The following is a 21,842-nucleotide window of genomic DNA, read 5'->3' as shown; positions in this document are numbered from 1 at the left end:
AACCATAGTCTGTTGGCATAATCTGGCTCAGATGGTTGCAAGTTTGCAAGGGGAGCAGTCTCAAATTCCGAATCATATTGTAGGCTTTTGAACGAGCTGTACGGAGGAGCAGGCCATTCAGGCCATCCCACCAAGCGATTGTCCCGATCGTAGACGAGGAAGTTTACCGATGATGATTTCATGACATGATGATGGGCGTGTCTGGATGCTTGAAGAAGAGGAAGAAGTAAGAATAGAACGGCTTGCCGGTACGATGTCTGATGCGTGGGTGATTCGCCTCGCCTGGAGCTGTCAGCCATCCGTCACCAGAGTCCATGGGACCGATGACTCGAGGTCACGTCGGGCAGTTTGGGCGGGGGTTGCGTGTTCGTGTTCATCGGATCCTTCGGGTCATTCGGGTATTTCGGTTCCTTCGTCTCGGGTCTGATTGGTCTGCCTGTTCTCCTTGTCTTCAGGTCCGGGCTGGGGACTGGGCGGTGGTAGTTGGTCAGGTCTGGGCTTGAAGGGCTGGGACGAAGCTGCTCGGCGATGTCCCTAGGCCCTTAGTTGATGGTCCCGGCTTACAGATGGCGTCGATGCTCCAAGGCGAGGATGGGGATAACAGACGTACCCCACACCTCCATCAAATGTTACGTGGCGGCAAGCGATGACAACAGAACAGAGGACAGAAAGAAGAGGCTTGATGGTCGTGAGATGACGTTTATTGAATCTGTGAGCGGGCCTAGCACGCGCGCTCCTGCCCACGCCACTGCCCTCTTCTTCCTCCTTCATCCGTAACAATATAAACATAAGTGCTCAGATTGTCTTCATCATGAACGTGACGATGAAGTACCCTCGACATTTGCTGAAAGGTTCTTGTCTGCGCGTCGAATAGCTCTATTCCGTGCGGCGAGAAGTGGTTCATAGCTCGGAGCAAAAAACTAATACCGGTCTGCGCTGCTCTTGTCCGTCCGATACCCACTCGTGAAGCAGGGCACGGAGCATGTTAGCATAGCTTCACTGTGCGTATATTAATCTGCGCAAACCACAAAGTCGCAATGACTACAACTACCAGACTCCGTCGACTGCACTGCCCGTCGTCAGTACCTCCTGCAGCTATAGAACTTGATGCGATGGCAGCGCCACCAACATGAGCACATCGCACCGCTGTTTGAAAACTAACCTAGTCTAGTAACATTTGTTTAAGCGCACCCTCCCCCAATAATTTTTTCTATCAGAATCAAAGTGTTGAAGTACTGTAGCACATGGGTTGAACATGCCTACTATACAGTATGCTACTCCATAGCTTTGCCCCCCCCCCCCCGGAAGGCTTTTTTAAGAAACCAAAAATATATAAAGGACGCCTAAGCTTCGTCTTTAAGAGTTCAACGTGATAGCGTTTAAACCACAATGCACTGAAGACGATGCATGGATGTATATGGCTTTGAATAGAGGGCGGCGGCCTACGACGTCTGTTGCGGCAGCGCCGTACGACCGAAGGAATTTTCTACCGAGTGCCGCATCGCAGGTAACCAAAGCGACAAATGTTCTTTGCTACTCCCTAAACAATTACTTCCGTAATTATTTTTTGTAATGACGCCCCTAAACATGAGCTGACAGTCATAAGGCGATGCATACATTAGGTCCACCCATGCGGTTCTGTGGCGGAGTGGAAGTGGACATCCTTGTCTTTACGAACGATCTTACCTGAAAGCTTTCTGTGATTTCCTTATTTACAATAATGCTAGTGAAACAATTTGCATATGCCATTTTATCTCCCTCTAATATAACTGAGTCTACATTTACATGATCCAGTATTGAAAATAAAATTTAGTGACTAATCCAGTCAAAAGCTTTCCCCAGGTCTAGTTGCAACATTGCAACGTGATCTTCAAACACCGTCACAGCATTCCAAAATACTTCTAGCTACGTGAATGTTTGTAAATATGTTTCTCCCTTTAATTCCACATGTTTGATGGGGCTCAACAATATCTTTAATTACGTTCTGCAACCGTTTCGCTAGTACTTTCATGAAAATTGTGTAATTCACATTGGCAAGTGTTTAGGCCGGTATGACTTCACTGAGAGCAGTTTGACGGGGTCATCGCTCTTTGGTATCAATACCACGTGCGTCTTTCTAAATGACAGTGGCGTTTCTTCTTTATCATATGGCTCGCTCAAAACTCGATGCAATGCCTGCACTACTCCCCCCTTAAAAGTTTTTTAAAAAGTTGCGCCCAATCCATCAGGACCAGACGATTTTCCAGCAGTCAGGTAATCCATAGCAATTTCTATCTCTCGCATGCTGATGGGCTTCTCCAAGCTTGCTTTCACAGTGTCCTCGAGTCTTGGCATCAGTACCAAAAAGTCTTTTTTAAATCCTTCCTCCACTCGCCCTGCGTGACCTAGCGAGGAGCGAAAATATTCTACGAACGCTTGTTGTATCTCCCCCCTGTCGCTTGTGACCCCATTGCTGGTGTTGATCTCTTTTATTTCATTCTTCATCGCGTACCTTTTTTCCTCTCCTAATGCACGTTTGGTGGGCGCTTCTTGGGAAAATAATCATTCTGCACGTGCTCGGATGACAGCCCCTTTGTACTTGCGTATATCGATAGCCTCTAGGTGGTTTTTAATCATTTTGATTTCCTTCATATATTGCCCTGGTTGTGCACTTTCTAAGCTCAACAAAAGGTGAAGCTTTCCTTGCAATTATTTCTCTTTACGCATTTGTTCTCTAGATAAGACCGCCCAATTGCGTGTACCTTAACATCCTCAAAATGTTCCCATGATTCAAGCACTGTTCCAGGTTCCACTTCTAAGAAGGATTTTATGCGTCGCTGCACAGTATCTACGAGACTTTCATGTATAAGTAGATTTTCGTTAAACTTCCATAACTCTTAGTTAAACCGCGACTTCGCTTCTTTGGGTCCAATGGTGCACACAACCAGGCTATGGTCACTAACGAAGAAACAGGCTTTACCATATACTTGTTGCAGAGAGTCGCAAGCTGAGCACACACATATGCTTTATCTAGCCTTGTGTGACTGTCTGTCTGGTATTGTGTGAATTCTGGTACATCAGAATTCAACAATACCAGAGCATATATATAGAACCGTTTTGCTTAAATGTAAATAAAAATGAAAGGGTTCGAGGATATAGACTTATGGAAATTTGCGAAGTAAAGATATTGTCATATGCTGACGAAATAGCCGTTTTCTTTCAAGATCAAGACAGCGTTTCAGAAGCAATCAAAGATGCTAGTCGACTTTGTAGGCAAACGGCCAGGGAAGTCTACTGGGACAAATGTTTGGAGCTATGTCATGGAGTTTGGTGCAACGCACCTTTCCTTTTCGAAAATGTTTCTTGTTCTATCAGACCTGCGAGGTACCTTGGAGTGCCGCTGGAACACTACAAGGATACTGAAGATTACTGGAATGCTGAACATGAACGTGTCCAGTCAAAAGCAACAAAGTGGGGTGGCGTTGATTTATCAATGTTTGCGGGTTAAACTATATACAATTTATTCGGTTTGGTTTGGTTTGTGGGGTTTAACGTCCCAAAGCAACTCAGGCTATGAGAGACGCCGTAGTGGAGGATTCCGGAAATTTCGACCACCTGGGGTTCTTTAACGTGCACTGACATCGCACAGCACACGGGCGCCTTGCTTTTCGCCTCCATCGAAAAGCTGCCGCCGAGGCCGGGATTTGATCCCGCGTCCTTGGGAACAGTAGTCGAGCGCCGTAACCACTGCGCCACCCCGGCGGGGCAATTTATTCATTGTTTCGAAAGTCTGGTATATTTTGCAAGCATTGTCCATGTCAAGGGTTGGCGTCTAGAAATTTCACCGATTGCTGACGGTTTTCGTCTGGGGTTCGGTTTGGGAGAGAACAAGTCGCACAAATGTGTTTCACTCGGTAAAAAGCGGAGGACTTGGTTTGGCCAGTTTATTTTTACGACAAATAGTATCCAGGTTTAGTTATTACGGGACAAAACCGACCCTTTCCTGCGTACAGTTTTCAAAGTTAGACTGAACCAAGACTTACACGAAATTTTGGTGTGCACTTGCAACTTTAAACGCAGAAGACTGAGTGCTTTTTTGCGCGAGGTTGTGGCTTCCTTTAACATTTTAAAAGTGAGATTCTCAATGGAATACCTAAGCGCTGTAACCCAAAAGCAACTGTATAAGGGCCTGCTTGATGTAATGATGACAGTGCTGTTGTATCGATCATTACACTACGGAGGGGAAGGTAGGATGTCCTAAAAAGAGTTAAAAAGATGCCAGCATGGTCGTCAGCAAAAAGGTTTTTCTTCCTATTACACAGTGGTACATTACCTGTTAAACCGTGGTTGAGGGAAAAAGGTGTCTTTGTTCTGTGGTCGGTGGACTGCTTGATTTGCCATAAGCCGGAAACCATAGACCATATTTTTCTTAATTGCTGGGATGCAGTCTTCCTGTGGGATATCTTGCAGAGGACTTTAAAAAAGGACTTGGCAATTACACCCTATGGTATACGGTTCCTACCGGTCCATAATCAAGCGGGTGTACCGCATGACTTATTCGTGTTGCTTTGCCTCCACAATGTGTGGAAAACGAGAATGGCTGTGAGACACGCGGACGCGGAGGCTCGCTCAGCGAGGGAGTATTTCATTGAAAGTATCAACAACCTGACCGCCATCTATAATACCTAAAGTGAGAAACCTGAATGGAAGCCAGTTTTGAGTGAACTGGCTAACCTAAAGCGTTTTTGAAACTTTGGAAACCCTTACATTTGCTAGAGCTGTTTGTGGTATTACACTTTGACTTTGCCCCACTGTAAATATCTTTGATAACAGGAAATAAAGAAAAAAATGTTCTGTGGCAGAGTAGCTGCGTGTTCGTCTTCCAGTGCGAAGGAACCATGTTCGGCTCTGCGGGTTTCCGCAAAATTTTTGCGGTTTCTTTACTTTCTCCTGATTTTCACGTTACTACCGCGACGACAACACCGGAGTTTCTGCGGCACGGGGCCCTTAACGCTTTCGCGTTAAAATTTGTAGGTCTTCAAAATTAGCATTTCGACAACTCTATAAATTGCTTTCAGCCCAAGGGCCACATTGCCTACACGTTAAAATAATAAAGATCTGGCTCTTCTAGCTAACAACGGGTTTTGTTTTTGCGGTCGCACTATGCCGTAAACATTTTCAGGTTAGGCGTTTAAGCTAAGCAAAGTGCGTTTGGAGCAAATCCGCAGATGTCCGCGTTGTCCCCTGAGATGAAAACGGCTTGTATCCTCTGATAGGGTGACCGTCCCAGCGTTCACTATATACAAGTACCATAATCGTACTTTTCTGCTTTGCGTGCTCTTTCCATAAGGTTGTGGTAAAGTACGCAGATACTGATGAATAAAAACTGAAAAATGAATGTATTTGTCAGGCTGTACTCCGTAAATGTGTCTGAATATATGTCAACTTTCTGTCAGCCGGTCAGTCGTATTGCCTGTGGCAGCTGGTAATAGCAGTTAGGCCCCGCTGAAAAAAAGCACCCTGCAATCTTCTTAATCATGCTGCATTTGCAACTTTATTTATTTGTTAGGTAAATATGAAACCCCTAACACATTAGCCCTCCATTCAGCGCACCTCTCCATCCATATCTTGTAAATTATTACCAGCTCGACTAAATAGACTGCGCCGAGCGAAAGAACGGACTATATGTTACGCGTCGTCGTTCTGGTATAGCGTGTTGCATCAGGCATGGGGTACAGGATCTTCGCCGCTGCACCCGTTGAGGAAGGAAAGTGGGCCGGATACTGGGTCTAGGGAAATCAGGGAATTAACACTACTTACGTGTTCGCAACATTGGAAAGTTACAAATACCAACAAACTCAGACCTGAGAGAGCTACTCGGAGCCATTCAGGATTAGGAACATCCTCCTGATGAGAGTGTCTGGCTATACTGATTCGTCGATTTTCCGACTTTTTTTTTTTTTGCCTGTCACAGGGACTTGTTCTTAGGCGCCGCCTTCGGGTGGGGTGAGCGACGCTCCTTGATTCGCTTTCTCGGCTGACCGAGGTCTGGCATACATTCGCAGCGCCCTTCTCTCCTCTTCCATGGCCGAGTCACTCAGATAAATCTTTCGAAAGTGTGTACCTTCAGGTCACCTCCTCGTTCACAAGTTGACGCGCAGCTGGGTGAGACCTGCTGGCTTCTTGTTAATCAGAAGCCGATCACCCAACAGTTGTTTATCCCTGGTCTAACAGCTTCCCAAATGTGAACACCTTCGGCGTCTCCACGACGCTGAAGGAAAATAGCACGGGTGATCAACAGCGACTCTTCTCCGTACAGGGTGGCAGGCGTTAGCGATACTTCCATGGCTGGCTGCATTGTCGTAGAGCCATTTTTGCTGCACTGGGTACAGCCTAATGGCAACCACCTGAGGCTGCAGGAAACACATAGTGAGGGTCACACTGTAGTGAAGTCGCGTGAAAGAACGCAGTAAGGCTAGACTTAGTGTCTCCCGGCACAGTTGCGGCCGCCATTGGTTTTTCTACGGTGGTCGCATGAGAGCGAGGACACGGAGGCTCTACGCTGTAGCAGGGTCCCGTGACTGAACTGAAACCACCTAGGCGGAGGTGTACTAAAGATCAATATTTGATGTTTCAAGAAGGTCAATACCTTCAGCAGTAATTTAGTCCAGAATGCTCAATGCTACAGCAAAAGGTCAAACGGCTCAGCGCGGAATGCACTGAAGTCACATGGAGGACACAACACACTGTTATAAGCTTCCTATATTATAGTCTGATTGTTGGAAAATAAATCGCCGTGACTTTTTACATTTACAATTACCAAACGGCCCATGATAAGACTTAAGTGTCTCGACGAATAGGCGCGTATAAAAAGTGGGAAATCAAGGCCTATTGTCAAACGTGTCGTTCAACATACTCACAACCGTTCTCTTGAATATTTTATGAGAGAAAAGTTTGCGTATATGGAAGTGGAAGTGCCACATAGCAGGAATTTTTCTCCTAAATTTATTTGTACTATACTCTGTCGACTGCGGAATTAAGCCGAGGTGTTGGGTAGCTGCATTTTATATTCTGTCTACTACCCAGTTGCGGTTCCTACAGACGCCATTGGTCACCTTGGCCCTGAAAATGGACTTCTTTCAAGCATGTTCAACGGCATTATGGAAATAGTCGACGGTGCAGTGGAGCTAGGCAAAAGCGCATTGGCGCCACGCATTGAAAAGGATCCTTCGATGCCCACTGAAGAGACTATTTCTCGTTGAAGGAAATACCCGACTGTGCAGAGACAACTATCGGCAAATAAAAGCAAGCTGTTTTTTCTTGCTTAATCTCAGTCTACTGTTAACTGATTCTCTTGCGTATAGAATTCGATTCAAGGCTTGACTGCGGTGTTTAATTATTTAGATCGGCTTAAGAGGAGAGCGCTGTGCTGAATTTTATGAACTGGGAACAACTACGATTAAAATATGTGAAAATTATATTCGCATATTTAGGATAGTACGTTATATCAACCACGGCTTCACACGGTTTTGACGAAGGCTTTGGGATTTAGCCGAATACTGTTATTTCCTCGGAAATTTTAGATTTAATATTTTAGTAAATGTTTAACTGTACACTTCTGTATAAACTATAGAGGGCTCTACAAGTATATTTACCTATTGGCATTGAGAAAGAGAACCGAACACGATATTCGTGCTTGTTGTGGTCATATAAGAACGCATGGTGCAGTCTGTTATCTGACAAACACAACAGTGCTTAATTTGCACCCGAGGCTCGTATTCCTGAAGAACACGTCAAGGGTGAAAAGTCTGAACCGATTCAGCTTAAACGAAGTGCGTTCGAGTGTCCGAGAAAGAGCAAGTGTTGACACCCCCATCTGAATCGCATTAGTCAAACACATGCTTCTATCACCAAGTCAAATAAGGCGGCCTGTGCTTGGTTTGCAGCGTTTTTATATAAATCGTATTTTTCAACACTATCTCGGCTTACACAAATAAAGTTTAAGCCACAATAATAGTGTGAAAAAAGACGCTTATGCGGTCCTCACACATCAGTCGCCTCTGCATTTAAGTCTCCAGCCAGTCGATGCTGGAAACAAGCCTTCAACTGCAGCGCTGTTTCGTTGGTGTCGCTATTGTCGACACATCTGCTGCGTCTCCCTAGTAGACATATCAGTGCAATTATTATAATTACTGCAATTAATTTAATGATATTACATCACTTCAATACTTTTCTGAGTGATTTGTACTGCATTAATAATTATACTTTTCGAGGAGAGTATAGTTCACTAATATGTGACTAAGCCCGACTTCCCGTTATATAAACATTAGAACAAGATAATATAAGTACAACTCGAGAAACATGTCAGCAGATCTTGCAGCTTCCTGTCAATAATGTCAACTTTTGTTTGTAATACGTGCTACACCCATATTAACCAATTGCAGGAATTTCTACATGTTCTCTAATACTGTGATCGCATGCATGCGCAAGAAATAACACGAATATAACTGGCTGTCACTGAGGAAACGTTTGTGCCCTCATTTCCTTACGGCACTTATAAGCACCCACACGGTAACATCGGTGAGGTATCGTGTACCACACAGAATCCTCGCCAGTTGTTGATGCTAAGCGCAAATATCTTTAAATTTATTTTACTATCCAACTGTGTCATGTCCTAAATAAGGTAGGCATGGCGAATGCAACCAAAGAAGAGGCTATGGCACAGGCATACTTATAGGCACTTTTTTTTAAGCGGCAAGTCAACCAGACATACAAAAGCAATCACGCAGAGAGAAAAATGCGGCCATACCAAGCATGCACGGTGTGAGCGTGGACAAGAAGAGGCGCGAGTGAGACTAGAGCGCTGGCTCGAACGAAGCAAAGAATGCATCATAAATAGAGGCATCCTGCACATTCTAAAATATTGGCAAGCAATTGTTTCAATGAATCTCATTTTGGTCATCTGGCTAGCATGCTGGGCATACATAAAAGCAGAAAATTTACCTCGCGTATTATGCCGTTTTTATAGTTTCCTTAAGAGTTGAGCCTGTAAATCTGACACCTCCCGTTCGCATCGCGCTCTCAGAATATAGGTCCATGTTTATTCAACTAGGACCAACCAGCCTTCATAGCAAAGCGCGAAAGACAACACAAATATTTATGTATGCAAATATTTCTTGTAAATACAGAATATTTTAAGGGTATTAAATACCACGTTCGAAACAAAAACCTCAATGACGTAATGAATCACCTGGTTTGGCGTAAAAAACTTATCTATGATTCTCTTTTTTTTTTCCTCACCTCTGTTGTGCTTTTTGGTGTGGGCTACTGCCACCGTAACAAACTTGGAAAGTGTGTCTGTCCTCCAAAAAAAAATACTTAGGCTTATTTTTGGTGCCCCATATAATGCTCATAATGACCTGTTCCTTCAAGCAGACGTAATACCTGTTTGGAAATTAGACCATTGTAGGCTAAGTGTGTCATTTAAGCGTGAATTAAATGAAAACCTCTTTTTCCACAACCTAGCCGAGCTGCACATAAAACATGGATGAGATTTAGCTCGGCTATGCCAGGGCATACGTAGCCGCTCCTCGGTCCCTACTGACATCGCTCTGGGCCCACATAGAATGATCACTCTTCTCAATCACTCTCTGCGATAGTTCGGTGTACTAGGCCTTTATAGCTGACTCGGGAAAATTAAAGTCAGGCATTGGTATCACCGCAGTGGATCTTTTGACTTGTGTCTCTTTAAGCACAATGTGAGAATCGGCGGTTCCGTTGATAAATGATTCGGCGAACAGCGATTCAGGCTTTGAAGGGCTTCTGCGGTGTGTAGCTAGAAGAGGCTGCAGATGGCTGAAGTTGTCTGGAAAGATTCGAAGTATTTCATAGCGCCGTTACATAAATTTTCCCTACGTTGCGTCACTTCTTTGAAACTTTCCTTGCAGCTTGCTACCTGTCCCGAGAATGACTTCTGAAAGGAAGCTTTGTTTTCCCGCCGTGAGCTGCACTTTTCTGTGATATTCGATCCTGATGCTGCTTGATGCGGCTGCTACAGGAAGCTCCACTCCTGTCGTCATGAAACAAAGACTGTGCGCAGCAGGAGCCTGAATGGCCTCGATTTGGCAGCTGAGGAGCCTCATTGTCTGTGTGGCAGTCTCCTCGTACTCTTGTACTGCTGCGGCGTCTTCTGCCCAAACGTCGACTATGAAAGCATGTACTTTCTCATTCAGCACGCGCAGACCGTCGTTGCAGAATTTCAGTCTGGCATGAATGAGCTTTAAGTCAATTATCGTCCACTCGTTCGATTTGAGTACTTTACTTGCCTCATGGCAGAGCCTGGTTTGAAATTCTCGCTGAATGGCGAGCTTCTTTTTTTATGTGTTCCATGATGTCACGTTGAAGCCCTTTCTACCCTCTCCGGTGGGTTCGCTGGCGGAGCTCCTGGTATATTCCTGGAGGGCCGTTGTCGTTCTTTTTGCAACCTCTAGGAAGGATCGATGGAGGAGCTCACATTACCCTCCCGGGTTACTGACAAATAGAAAGAGAAGCCTTAAGCATTGCGTTTGCTGTAAAAAATTTCACAAGTGCTTATACGGACGGTTGTTTAACATTTTGACTGACCATCAGCCACTCACTATTCTGCTTGATCCAAAAAGGCAGGGCAGTGCGGTAGCCACTGCAAGAGTGCATCGGTGGCTGGCATTTTTGGCTAACTATCCCTACCAGATTAAGCTGCGGATGCATTGTCTCGCTTGCTACTACCCGACTCGGGGGACCAGTGTGAGGAAATCTTTTATTTTTCGTCTGTGAATGAGTTACCTGTGACGGCAAAGGATGTGGAACGCGAAACTTGGCGAGATAAAATGTTGAGCGCGGTTCGAGACATGATATGGCATGGCTGGCCGAGAACTGTGTCCGATCACTTAAAACCATTTTTCATTCGGCAATTTGAGCTTAGTATAGACAATGGTTGCCTGATATGGACAAACAGAGTGGTCATTCCCGAGTCCCTCCAGAATCAGGTGCTGGATGTATTGCATGAACAACATCTGGGCATAACCAGAATGAAAGCTGTAGCAAGATCCATGGTGTGGTGGCCTGGCATTGATCATGCCATCGAGCAATGTCTGCGGAATTGTCAGATATTCCAGTCTGTTCTCCCCTCCGCACAACCAGTACCTTTAGCCCCCTGGCAACACTGCCAAAATTCATGGGAGCGGGTACATTTGGATTTCGCGGAAGAAAAAGGGAAGTTGTTCCTTGTCGCGATTGATGCATATTACAAATGGTTAGAAATCAAAGCGGTGACAGTGACAACCGCTGTCAAACCGGTTGAATGTGTTCGTTCCTGGTTTGCTTCACATGGGTTGCCGGTAGAAGTAGTAACCGATAACGGTCCGCAGTTTTGAGCAGCTTAATTCCAAGAATTTCCTAAAGCAAACGGAATTAAGCATACGCTCACGCCACCCTACCGCCCACAATCTAATGGAGCGGCAAGAGCGTGCAGTGCAAACAGTTAAGAATGCATTGCTTAAGCAGCTGCTGGGAAATGAAGTAAGAGGCAACTTACAGGTCGCTGCAGCACAGAATTGACAACTTCGTTTTCTTATATATAACTACACCGCATACTTTCACGGAAAGAACACCCGCCGAATTATTTCTTGAAGGAAACTGCGGACTCGATTGTCGTTACTAAAACCGAGCACTGTGGATGCAATGAGTACGAAGGCTGACAGTAAAAACGTCTGCTGATAAACGCAGAGGTGTGCAGTGGTTGTTTGCTGCTGGTGATCGTGTGTGGGTTAGCTCGGTACGTGATGACGTGGTGAAATGGTGGCCTGGAAAAATTACGCGAGTGAAATCACCGACAACGTGGTTTAGCTTGGTTAGCCTCCGTTATTCCTATTGTTCTTATCCGGTTTTCGCGCATGCGCACTAGTGGCCTGTCTTACACACGGCAAAATGTTCTGATCGTATACACGCTAGATGGCGAGGAGGTGGCTGCTAGACAGCGGCAGCGAGAGCGGTGCAACTACGGTTGAAATTGGTGCCACGGCGAAATCGCTGCATCGCGGCCAATGTAGCTTTCGCTACAAAACGACTTCCTATACTACGCGTCACCCTGAATATCGGAAGGCACTCTCTCCTTGTGCCAATTATTCCAGGGAAAAATTCTCCCACATTCTGCCTACTTTTCTTATTGAGCTTAATGACTATGAAATTGATTTACGTCGGACTACGTCTCGCGAACTATGCCCCTTTGTTTGCCGTGAATGTAAACAGCTTTAAATTTTTTTCACTGCTTTGTCCAGCCATAAATAATACATTTCTATTGTATGTGTTCACGTGTGCCTTTGTATCACTTTGTAGAGGGAACCGTGGGCTCTTGTCAAGCTATCTTGCAGATTTTACCCACGGCCCCCCTCATATATTTTATGAAAAAATAAACATTATTAATCAGTACGCATTGTTTGGCTATGCGGTTTCGTGTCATCACGAGCTTGCCCGCATAATTACGCTTGAAAGAATTAGTTTATAGGAAAAAGAATGTTTGCATCAGATCGAGCATCTAAAAATCTCGTCTGAAAAATCGATAGGTGCACGAGGGTTAATTATTTAAAAGTCTTTAAAGACAATTAAGTCAATGAGACGCCCAAACCGGGAGAGGTAATGTCGACGTCCAAAGTGGGTCACGTAGTACTCGACTTGCGGTGACGTAAGCCTAACTTCCACGTGCAGAAAAGTTTAAATGTTTGAACGTTAACGTGATGTGCGCGCGAAAAATGGGTGGGAATGGTTAGAAAGGGTGTGAGGAGAGGTAATCAACCAAATTCAGTCTGAAAAAAAATGATAGGGGCAATTTGGACCCCTAAAGTACGATGGGGCGAAAACCCTTGTAGCGCTGTGGTCCAAAGCCCTCCACTATACGGTACCTCTCTCTCTCTCTCTTTCCTCTTTCCCTCCCATCTTCTTCCTTTTCCTTGCGGCTCGGTTCAGGTGTCTTTGCTTCGATGGAGGCGAAGCGAAGAGGCGTCCGTGTGCTGTGCGATGTGGGCGCACGTTAAAGATCCCCAGGTGGTCGAAATTACTCCGTAGCCCTCCACTACGGCTCCTCTTTCTCCTTCCACTTTGAATCCCACCTTCCTCCCTTCCCTTACGGCGCGATTGAGGTGTCCACAGGGAACAAGTGAGACAGTTACCCCGCCTTTCCTTTCCTATAAATCAATCAATCAGTAAATCAGGTGTCTTTCGCGTACACCAACAGGTCGCACACTGCCCTTCTCAGCACATATCCCCAATCGGACTCCCATCTGGAGGCCCCCAATTTCCGCCTGCAATTCGCTCTAAACTTTTAGTGCCCCGTTGCCTAAAAGCAGGAACCCGGAACGGGACGGGAACCGCAAAACAGCCAAGGCACAAGTCTTACACAGGCAATATGGGGAAGACCGCAATGTAGCATATGTCGACGCGGCCACTTATGCAAACGCTCACCATAAGGTACTAGCAGATACAACCATCATGCAAAACTTCTCTCTGCTTGCTCAATTCTCAACGATTCTGCAACAGAGGCAGAGGAGGCAGCCATTGTGCTAGCCATGACATCCACACCCGCCACGAAAATAATACACTCCCTAACTTTGCCAATGGTTTAGCGTCCCCCAACACCCACAACCTTTTGTGTTTTTGGCAACCCCGACAATCTGTCACCCTTATTTGGACACCCGCGCATGCGGGTCTTTCCAGTAATGAGGAGGCTCACTCCTTGGCCCGAGGTCTCACTTTCCAAGCTGGGGAGGAACGGTCTTCCTCAGATGCCGGGGAGTGTCTGCTGTCATTTCGTGAAATCCTTACCTATACTACCGTGAAAACAGGAGGGTTTACGCACCCCCTGCCCCGAATCTCATAATAACACTAGCTGCCCATTGGCGCAAGCTACAAAGGCGCACATCCCCATACCCCATCCTTCTCCACGCCCGCTTTCCCGGCCAGTTTTCTTCTTCCTAGAAGCTCTGTGGCAAACCCGGCGACTTTCTACGCACACTACTCACCTGCCCCTCATTCCCTCATCTTGTACAGAGGTGGCCCTAGATTTCTGGGAGAAACTACTCCCTGGTACCTCCTATACGGACCAGCGCAAGATCATTACTCTCGCTCTCGCTCGGATAGCCCTCCAAGGGCTTTCCTTTGCTTTGCAAGAGGGCCCTCCATACATGTAGAGCCCCCTCCATGTACGGAGGGCCCTCTCTTTCCACATTCACTCCCACCTTCCTCCCTTCCCTTACGGCGAAGGGAGGCGAAACCGTGATGGAGGCGAAACGAAGAGACGTCCGTGTGATGTGCGATGTCAGCGCACGTTAAAGATTCTTAGGTGGGCGAAATTGCTCCTTAGCCCTCCACTACGGCTCCTCTTTCTCTCTTTCCACTTTCACTCCCATCTTCCTCCCTTCCCTTACGGCGCGATTGAAGTGTCCACAGAAAACAAGTGAGACAGTTACCGCGCCTTTTCCCTTCCTATAAATCAATCTGTTTTTTTGCGGTGCGCGTCTTTCTCTCCCTCTTCCTTTTCATCTCTATTTTCTCTTCTGTCTGCACGAGGCAGCGGAGGTAGAGAAAGACGCTCACCGCAAAAAAAGAAAAACAGATTGATTTATAGGAAGGGAAAAGGCGCGGTAACTGTCTCACTTGTTTTCTGTGGACGCTTCAATCGCGTTTTTTTCTTTTTTTGCGGTGCGCGTCTTTCTCTTCCTCTTCCTTTTCATCTCTATTGTCTCTTCTGTCTGCACGAGGCAGCGGGGAGCCCCGCCGTGGTGGTGCAGTGGTAAGACGCCCGACTACTGTGCCGGAGTACCCGGGTTCGAACCCGACCTCGGCGGCTGCGTTTCGATGGAGGCGAAACGAAGAGGCGTCCGTGTGCTGTGCGATGTCAGCGCACGTTAAAGATCCCCAGGTGGTCGAAATTACTCCGTAGCCCTCCACTACGGCTCCTCTTTCTCTCTTTCCACTCCCACCTTTTTCCCTTCCCTTGCGGCGTCGTTGAAGTGTCCACAGAAAACAAGTGAGACAGTTACAACGCCTTTTCCCTTTCTATAAATCAATCAGGCAGCGGAGGCTGTTGTTGTTGTTGTGGCTGTAGAAAGAAAGAAAAGAAAATGGTTGGTTGGTTGGTTGGTTTGTGGGGTTTAACGTCCCAATGCAACTCAGGCTATGAGAGACGCCGTAGTGGAGGACTCCGGAAATTTCGACCACCTGGGGTTCTTTAACGTGCACTGACATCGCACAGCACACGGGCGCTTTGCTTTTCGAATGGTTGGTTGGTTTGTGGGGTTTAACGTCCCAAAGCAACTCCGGCTATGAGAGACGCCGTAGTGGAGGACTCCAGAAATTTCGACCACCTGGGGTTCTTTAACGTGCACTGAGATCGCACAACACAATTCACGGGCCTGCTACTGGCTCTGTAGCTGAGCCACCTCCGCTGCCTCGTGCGGACAGAAGAGAAAATAGACAAGAAAAAAAAGAAGAGGGAGAGAAGACGAGCGCCGCAACAACAGCCGTCGTCCACCACCACCGAAGCTGTGGCGGGTGCAATGACGGCCTACAACAAATAAAAATCAGTGGCTGGTTAGCCCCCCCCCCCCCCCCCGCAAGCGGCGTTGACCTACCGTCCCAGCCCCGTAGGGCCAGGCCAGGAACTGCCACCCTTCACCACCTCCCCCCAGGCAGCGGAGGTGGCTAGAGCCAGTAGCAGTCCCGTGCATTTCCTTTTCTCCTACAGCCACAACTACACACCGTGCTAGCGGTGCACCCGGGGATCTTTAACGTGCGCTGACATCGCACAGCACACAGACGCCTCTTTATATCTCCTCCATCGAAACGCCGCCGCCGCGGTCGGGATCGAACACGGATACTCCGGCGCAGTAGTCGGGCTGCTGCTGCGTTTTGTAACACCAGGCCGAAGAGAGATACTTCGGATTCGTGAAAAATGAAAGGAATCTAAACGCTTTGGTGCCCCATCCGATGGCATCGCCATTTCCGGCTTTTAAAACCACCTTTTAACCTTCGATCATCTAACCGCGCAATCATCATTTGTGTCAACTCACATTTTGCGAGATTACGAAGAGTTTATAGCAAAGCTATTCATGCCGCAGTTCATAGCAATCTATCTCTTTCTGCCGTATCATAAACCTTCCAAGGTGTGTTGTGACCATTGACTAATTTTCAGCGGAGCTTGAGGTCCAAAGGGCTCACATAATTGCAAGTTTCGAGAGCTATGGCTGTGGTCGATACTGTCCGTACCGCCCGATGATCACGGAAGACAGAACGGTCATCGCGAGCGCTTGCGGCCCGGCAGAAGCAGAAGAGGACGAAGAAGAGAGATGGCGAAGGCCGGACCGGTCGTGTCCGCCAAGCCGGCAGGCAAGAATCAGCCGCAGTCGGGCGATGTCTCCAAGGACGAAGCTAGTGACAACTTAATCGACACCGAGGCGCTGTCGACGACCGCCGTCGAGGATGTGAGCAATTACGTGCGGCTGCCACTCATCTTCTTCAACATGCTAGTGCTGCTGTTCTGCCTGCTGGGCTTCCTGAGCTCGCTGTACACGCTGCTGACGCACTCGGCGCCACCTGGGGCGCCAGCGCGCAACTTCGTGGTGGTGCTCTTCCAGAGGCCCGAGATAGCCGCCGTGTTCCTGTCCAGCGTGACGTTTGTCACCGCCTCATTCGGTTTCCTGGGCGCCCTGCGCGAGAACGTCACCTTCCTCAACGTGTACGTGCGCCTGCTGAGCGTGCTAGCGCTACTGCTGCTCGTCTCAGCGGGTGTCGTGTTCGCGTTGCCTTCGGCGGCACGTCGCTACGTGGAGGGATCCGTGTCACGCGACATGATCGCCGCCTACCGGGACAGTGCCGAGCTGCAGGGCTTCGTGGACTGGATGCAGATTAAGTACCACTGCTGCGGCGTCTCTTCCGAGGGATTCCGCGACTGGAACCTGAACCCGTACTTCACCTGCGACTCGGCCAACCTGAGCCGCGAGCGCTGCCACGTGCCGGCTTCGTGCTGCCGCAGCAATGAGTCGGCCGGACAGCTGCCCTCCGTCGATTGCGCCAGCAACGTGCTCCAGGTGGGTCACGTGGCGCTAACGAGCACCGACTGCAAACCGCGAAGTTTCACACGAACGTCTTCATACCTAATTAGAGGGCAGATGCCACAAGTCGCTGAAATAGTAAACAGTTCTGAAAATAAGTCTCTTCATACTGAGCTACCATTCAGAGGCGCGACTCATATGTGGTTATTATGCTTTAACGGATAACATCTCATATGGTGCTGCCGAAAATTCATCGCACAGTTCAGCAAAAATTCTTATCACCAACGTGAATATTTGCTGTGAAAAAAAAAAATATCTAGCAGGACTGGTCCTACGAGTGCCCGGCTCTTTGAGACGCGTGCGGAGGCGCTGCACAGTGAGAAATGATAAGCGATGATCGACGGCAAGACCAAAGCAGATGTTATGTGCGCGGTGTGCGGACGGGGGACGGTGACGATTGAACAAATAATTTGGTTTGTCAGGTGCTCCTATAATGCTGCTACCCCAGAGGGTCTACCCTGCCGCAGGCGCAAGGTTTTGATTTCAGATAACCGTAAGGAGGGAATGCAGTTAACAATGAAATGTCACAGCGGAATGAAATGACTGTAGAGACAACAAGAGTTGTCTTAAGGGCTGTAAAATCCTATCCAGATAGATGACTTTGATTTCTTCGATACCGCCAAAGGACAGACTCTACCAAAGACAAGACTGGCTAGAACGTTTTACTGTTTACTCGCAATAACGGGGAAAACCTCGCAGCTAATCACCAAACAAAATTTGCGGTTGAGTTATCTAGCCACTGGAATCTGTTGTTATTCTAGATTCTTAGAGAGGACATAAGCTTTAGACCTCACTTATGTAGAGTTGAGATCTGTGAGTTTAAACATGCATTGCCGAGCATTTTGTTCACACATCTACTATGCCTTTATTTCTTTAAGCGAAGTTGTTCCTTGAAGAACGTCAATAAAGTGTTCACAGAAGTGCAGCCCACCATTTTTTTTTTGTAAACTACAAGCGCGTTCACTGCGTCCAGGAAGTAGAGATTTTCCACTACCACATGTTAACCTTGCTAAGCTGCAGTAAAAATTCGTCGTCTAAGCACTTAGAACTCCAAAGATTGCCCAGAAAATCTTCGCAAGGCCAAGTGTCAAGACATTTTTACTGCGGACACTCACAATTTTTGTTGCCCAGCAGGTAAGCGAAGATTCGGCTCCAACCTTTGAAGTCATCGTCTTTTAAGGTATCCCAAACAACATGCCTTGTGGAGCGCCCGTTGTCATCGGTCTCTCTTCTGTTGTGTACAGCGCTAACATTTTACTTTAAATGCACAATTTATCCTAACATCCTGTTTTACCAAAACCTCAAGGTGCCCTATTTGACTGATAACAATAAATGTCTGCGCTTGTTTACAATGAGAAGCAAACTGCCGATTCTTATTGTACCCGACTCTTCCGTTTTGTCTACACTGGCCAGCTTGCAACCGCGCAGGTAACCGGTGGCACTTCCGTTTACCAACCGCGGTAGGTGGCAGAGGCTTCAGAAATCCGGCGGACAGTTTTGTCTTCGTGCTACTCATAATGATTATTAAAAGCCTTATTGCAGCACACAGCAGAAATGCAGCAAACCCTACCCTAAAAAAATGAAAGGCTCTTTCGTAACCGATATTCGGCTGAGTGTAAGAATGAAGCGTATTACGGCGGGATGGTAGCTATCTCCGCAAGGCTTATTAAATACTCAGCTAGTAATGTAGCATGACTTATAACAAATTTCCCCTAACTACACTTAGCTGCACCTTTTTCTCTTCATGTCTCAAATCAGTATCCAGTAGGATAAAAATTTTACAGACTCTTTCATGAGCATGCGAACATAAGGAGGAAACTTCAACTATACCCACCAAAATGATTAACTATACTATTTCTATCTACGGGGTCCCGACATGTCTCCACAGTGACTAAAGCTGCTTTGACATTCTCAATTATGATGCGTGGCGGATTCGTGTCATGAAATCTGCCCAGGAAAACAATCCAGCTCTTTAAAAGCCTCCTAAATAGATCCATAGAATGAATGCAACGAGGACCCACACTCACTGAGCAATAAATCTCGCAGTGGCCAACAAAGATTTTCTGCATTTCGCATGTCTGACATCGATATGTCTCCCGTGACTTGTCACAGAGGGACTCCGAAAATTAAAATAATAAGGGTTCAATGCTGCTGAACCAAATATTGAGCGAAAGCATTAGCTGCGGGTAACCGAGCGTTCTTCTCTTTTCCTTCTTCCTCAGCCTACATATAAAGCCCCGCTTTAACCAAGCCGTATGAACGTGCTTTAGTGGCCTACAGGGGTAACGTGAATGCCAGGGTCCAGCCGGCTGATTCTGACGTAACCGTCCCATGTGAAACGAGAGACCCAAGTTGGCAGCTCCTGCCAGCCCACGTGGGGTGTGACTACCTAAATGCCGCTCACGTTTCGTGATTTCGATGTTAGTGACGCGCATGCTTTTAAAAGAACCTCTACCTGCACGTGTTCCCCGTGCGTGTAGGACAATGGTAATCGTTTTCATCCCTTACAATTGACGACAACAACCACCGCTCGTTGCCCAGGCCTCGGACCAGGTGGCGTGGCAGCGCGTGTACACGCGCAGCTGTTCGGACGCACTTTTCACGCGCATGACAGAGCGCGTCTTCCCGGCCTCCATGCTAGTGCTGGGGCTCTGTCTGGCCACACTGTTCCTCGTGGCCCTGGCCATCGCAACGCGCGAGCAGGTGCTCACGCTGTCCGCCATCTACGACATCTACTACCGGTGCGTGCGACACTTGCCGACGAAGTGCAACGCCCCGCTGCGCTCCGTTTTTGCTATGATCTTAAGTTATCCTTGTCACTTTGAAAGAATCCAGCTATCTAATTTACGAAGGCTGGCAATAATGCGGTTTTGCTTTGCAAGTGCTCGCATGCCATGAAGAGGAATCATTCAAGGTATTATTTCCGTTATAAATATCGACTGTCTTTTTCAGTTCCGTAATGTAGTTGCTAAGTTTCCTTATTGTAGCTAGGCAGCTGCAGGTTCAGGCCGTGGTTGCCGCAATGGTCAGACAGAAGTTCCGATAGCCTTTCCGATTTTGTCCAAACGTCGAAAGCAAAGGTCCATTGACAGAAGAGTAACACCTTATTTGAGAAGAGAGCGAACAGACTAATTACACACAGAATAGAATAAATAGCTGTATAGAAGGTGGGAGAGAAGAGGGACAAACGCATGCGCTGTGACGTTGCTTGGTTTCAATCTGGTTGTGTGGTTGTGCGATTTCCTTTTCTTGTTTTTTTTTTTAAACTCTTTTCGTCGACGCATGAACTTTTTTCTCTTTTGTCCCGTCTTCAGTGGCGCTGTTTTATTCTCTTCAACATTTTATTGTGGCATTAGCACCCAATAGCTAGGTAGTCGCACTCAAGCCCCCTACAGTTTTTCGTTATATAATCTGCCTTAACTGCCCCAATAGCTCCGTTCATAAATCGTCATCCAAAGTGTACGTGGACGGTTCAAGCAGTCCAGCAGGTGACGGCGGGACAGCGAGGTAACGACCGACATAATAATTCCACCGAATAGCGAAATTGAATGGCGCTTGGGAGGCTAACCAGTGGTCACTGTTGGCAGGAAGCACGAGACAAACGTTGCGATCGGAGTATCATCCCCTGCTACTCAATGGTTGTTGCAGGCGACTGGAGGAGGGCCAGGCCATCATGGTGGCCAGGGACACCAGCGGCCTGCAGCAGGCCAAGGTACGCCGCCAGAGCCGCTCCGAGCAGCACCCCCCAGACCTGTGGGCTCTACTCCAGAAGGCTGCCAAATGACCCCCCCCCCCCCCCCCCATTCACACACCAGAACTTTATTTCACAATACACTCGAGATCATGACAGCATCCGTTCCCTGCGTATTCGTTTTTGTTCAGCATTAAAGATACACGTCCGTATCTCAAGATGTTTACAGCACAATGAAAGGTAACGACGACCTGAGTTAATCACGATGACGCACGCTACATAATTGTGTTCCTATACGATTCTTATACCACGGTCGACACAGCATGCGCAAAGCAACACAGTCGTGTTGCTATCAGATCACTTCATGGTGATCAGATCAGATCACTCCTAATTTACGTATTAGAAACAGAATGAGAAACCGAGCATATAGATCACTCTCACTGTTGTAAATCGAGTCATACCAGCTCCACCTGTCAAACGATATGTCCATCAGTGCTTGCGAAAAACACCCCAGCTAATTTACATTCAGCCTATTCCCGATATTTGCAAAAAATTAATTAAGCAGTTTTTTTAACTATTTTTCGTTGCCAGGAAAACTTATTCAATCTGGCGCTCATATACAAGCAGGAAAGCGTGATGTTAAATATTGACAAGGCGAGTCATTTCAATTTCATTACTTCAGTGCACTTTTATTGTTTCAGGGTATAGCTGACTCGCACGGGACTCCGCCCTGGAAAATTCGATCGCAAACATGAACTCGTGTGAAGTGATTTTGCCATAGCGTAAGTTTTACGTACTAACCCGCTCTAATAGGGTTCGTTAAGGCAGGTGTATTAATGTTAATTTGGCTAATTAACCTTTGCCCTGACATTAATCCTGGTACTCATTACAATAATGGCATTAAAGTACACAGAAAGCGCAGCCACTGACACCAAAGAAGGCTTTTTTTTTTATTTCATGCGAAATAATGATGCAATCACAGAAGTAATCAATTAGTATAACGAAACAACCACACTCGCCGTAGCTCATTC

At 47.0% G+C, this 21,842-nt stretch overlaps 1 protein-coding gene across 1 annotated transcript; it reads left to right on the top strand.

The window, feature by feature from the left end:
* Positions 1–16,355: 16,355 nt before the first annotated feature.
* LOC146196249 (tetraspanin-33-like) lies at positions 16,356–20,904 on the top strand. Its single transcript, XM_084596958.1, has 3 exons — positions 16,356–17,096; positions 19,662–19,861; positions 20,769–20,904. The coding sequence occupies exons 1-3, from the start codon at positions 16,356–16,358 to the stop codon at positions 20,902–20,904; spliced, it is 1,077 nt and encodes a 358-aa protein (XP_084453084.1).
* The last annotated feature ends 938 nt before the right edge of the window (positions 20,905–21,842 follow it).

The sequence above is a fragment of the Amblyomma maculatum genome, chromosome 3 (genome assembly GCF_055883805.1).
Source record: "Amblyomma maculatum isolate TAMU_Amacu chromosome 3, ASM5588380v1, whole genome shotgun sequence".
Taxonomy (NCBI): Eukaryota; Metazoa; Arthropoda; class Arachnida; order Ixodida; family Ixodidae; genus Amblyomma; species Amblyomma maculatum.
The sequence above is the reverse complement of the archived record's forward strand: the minus strand, read 5'-3'. Positions and strand labels throughout refer to the sequence as shown.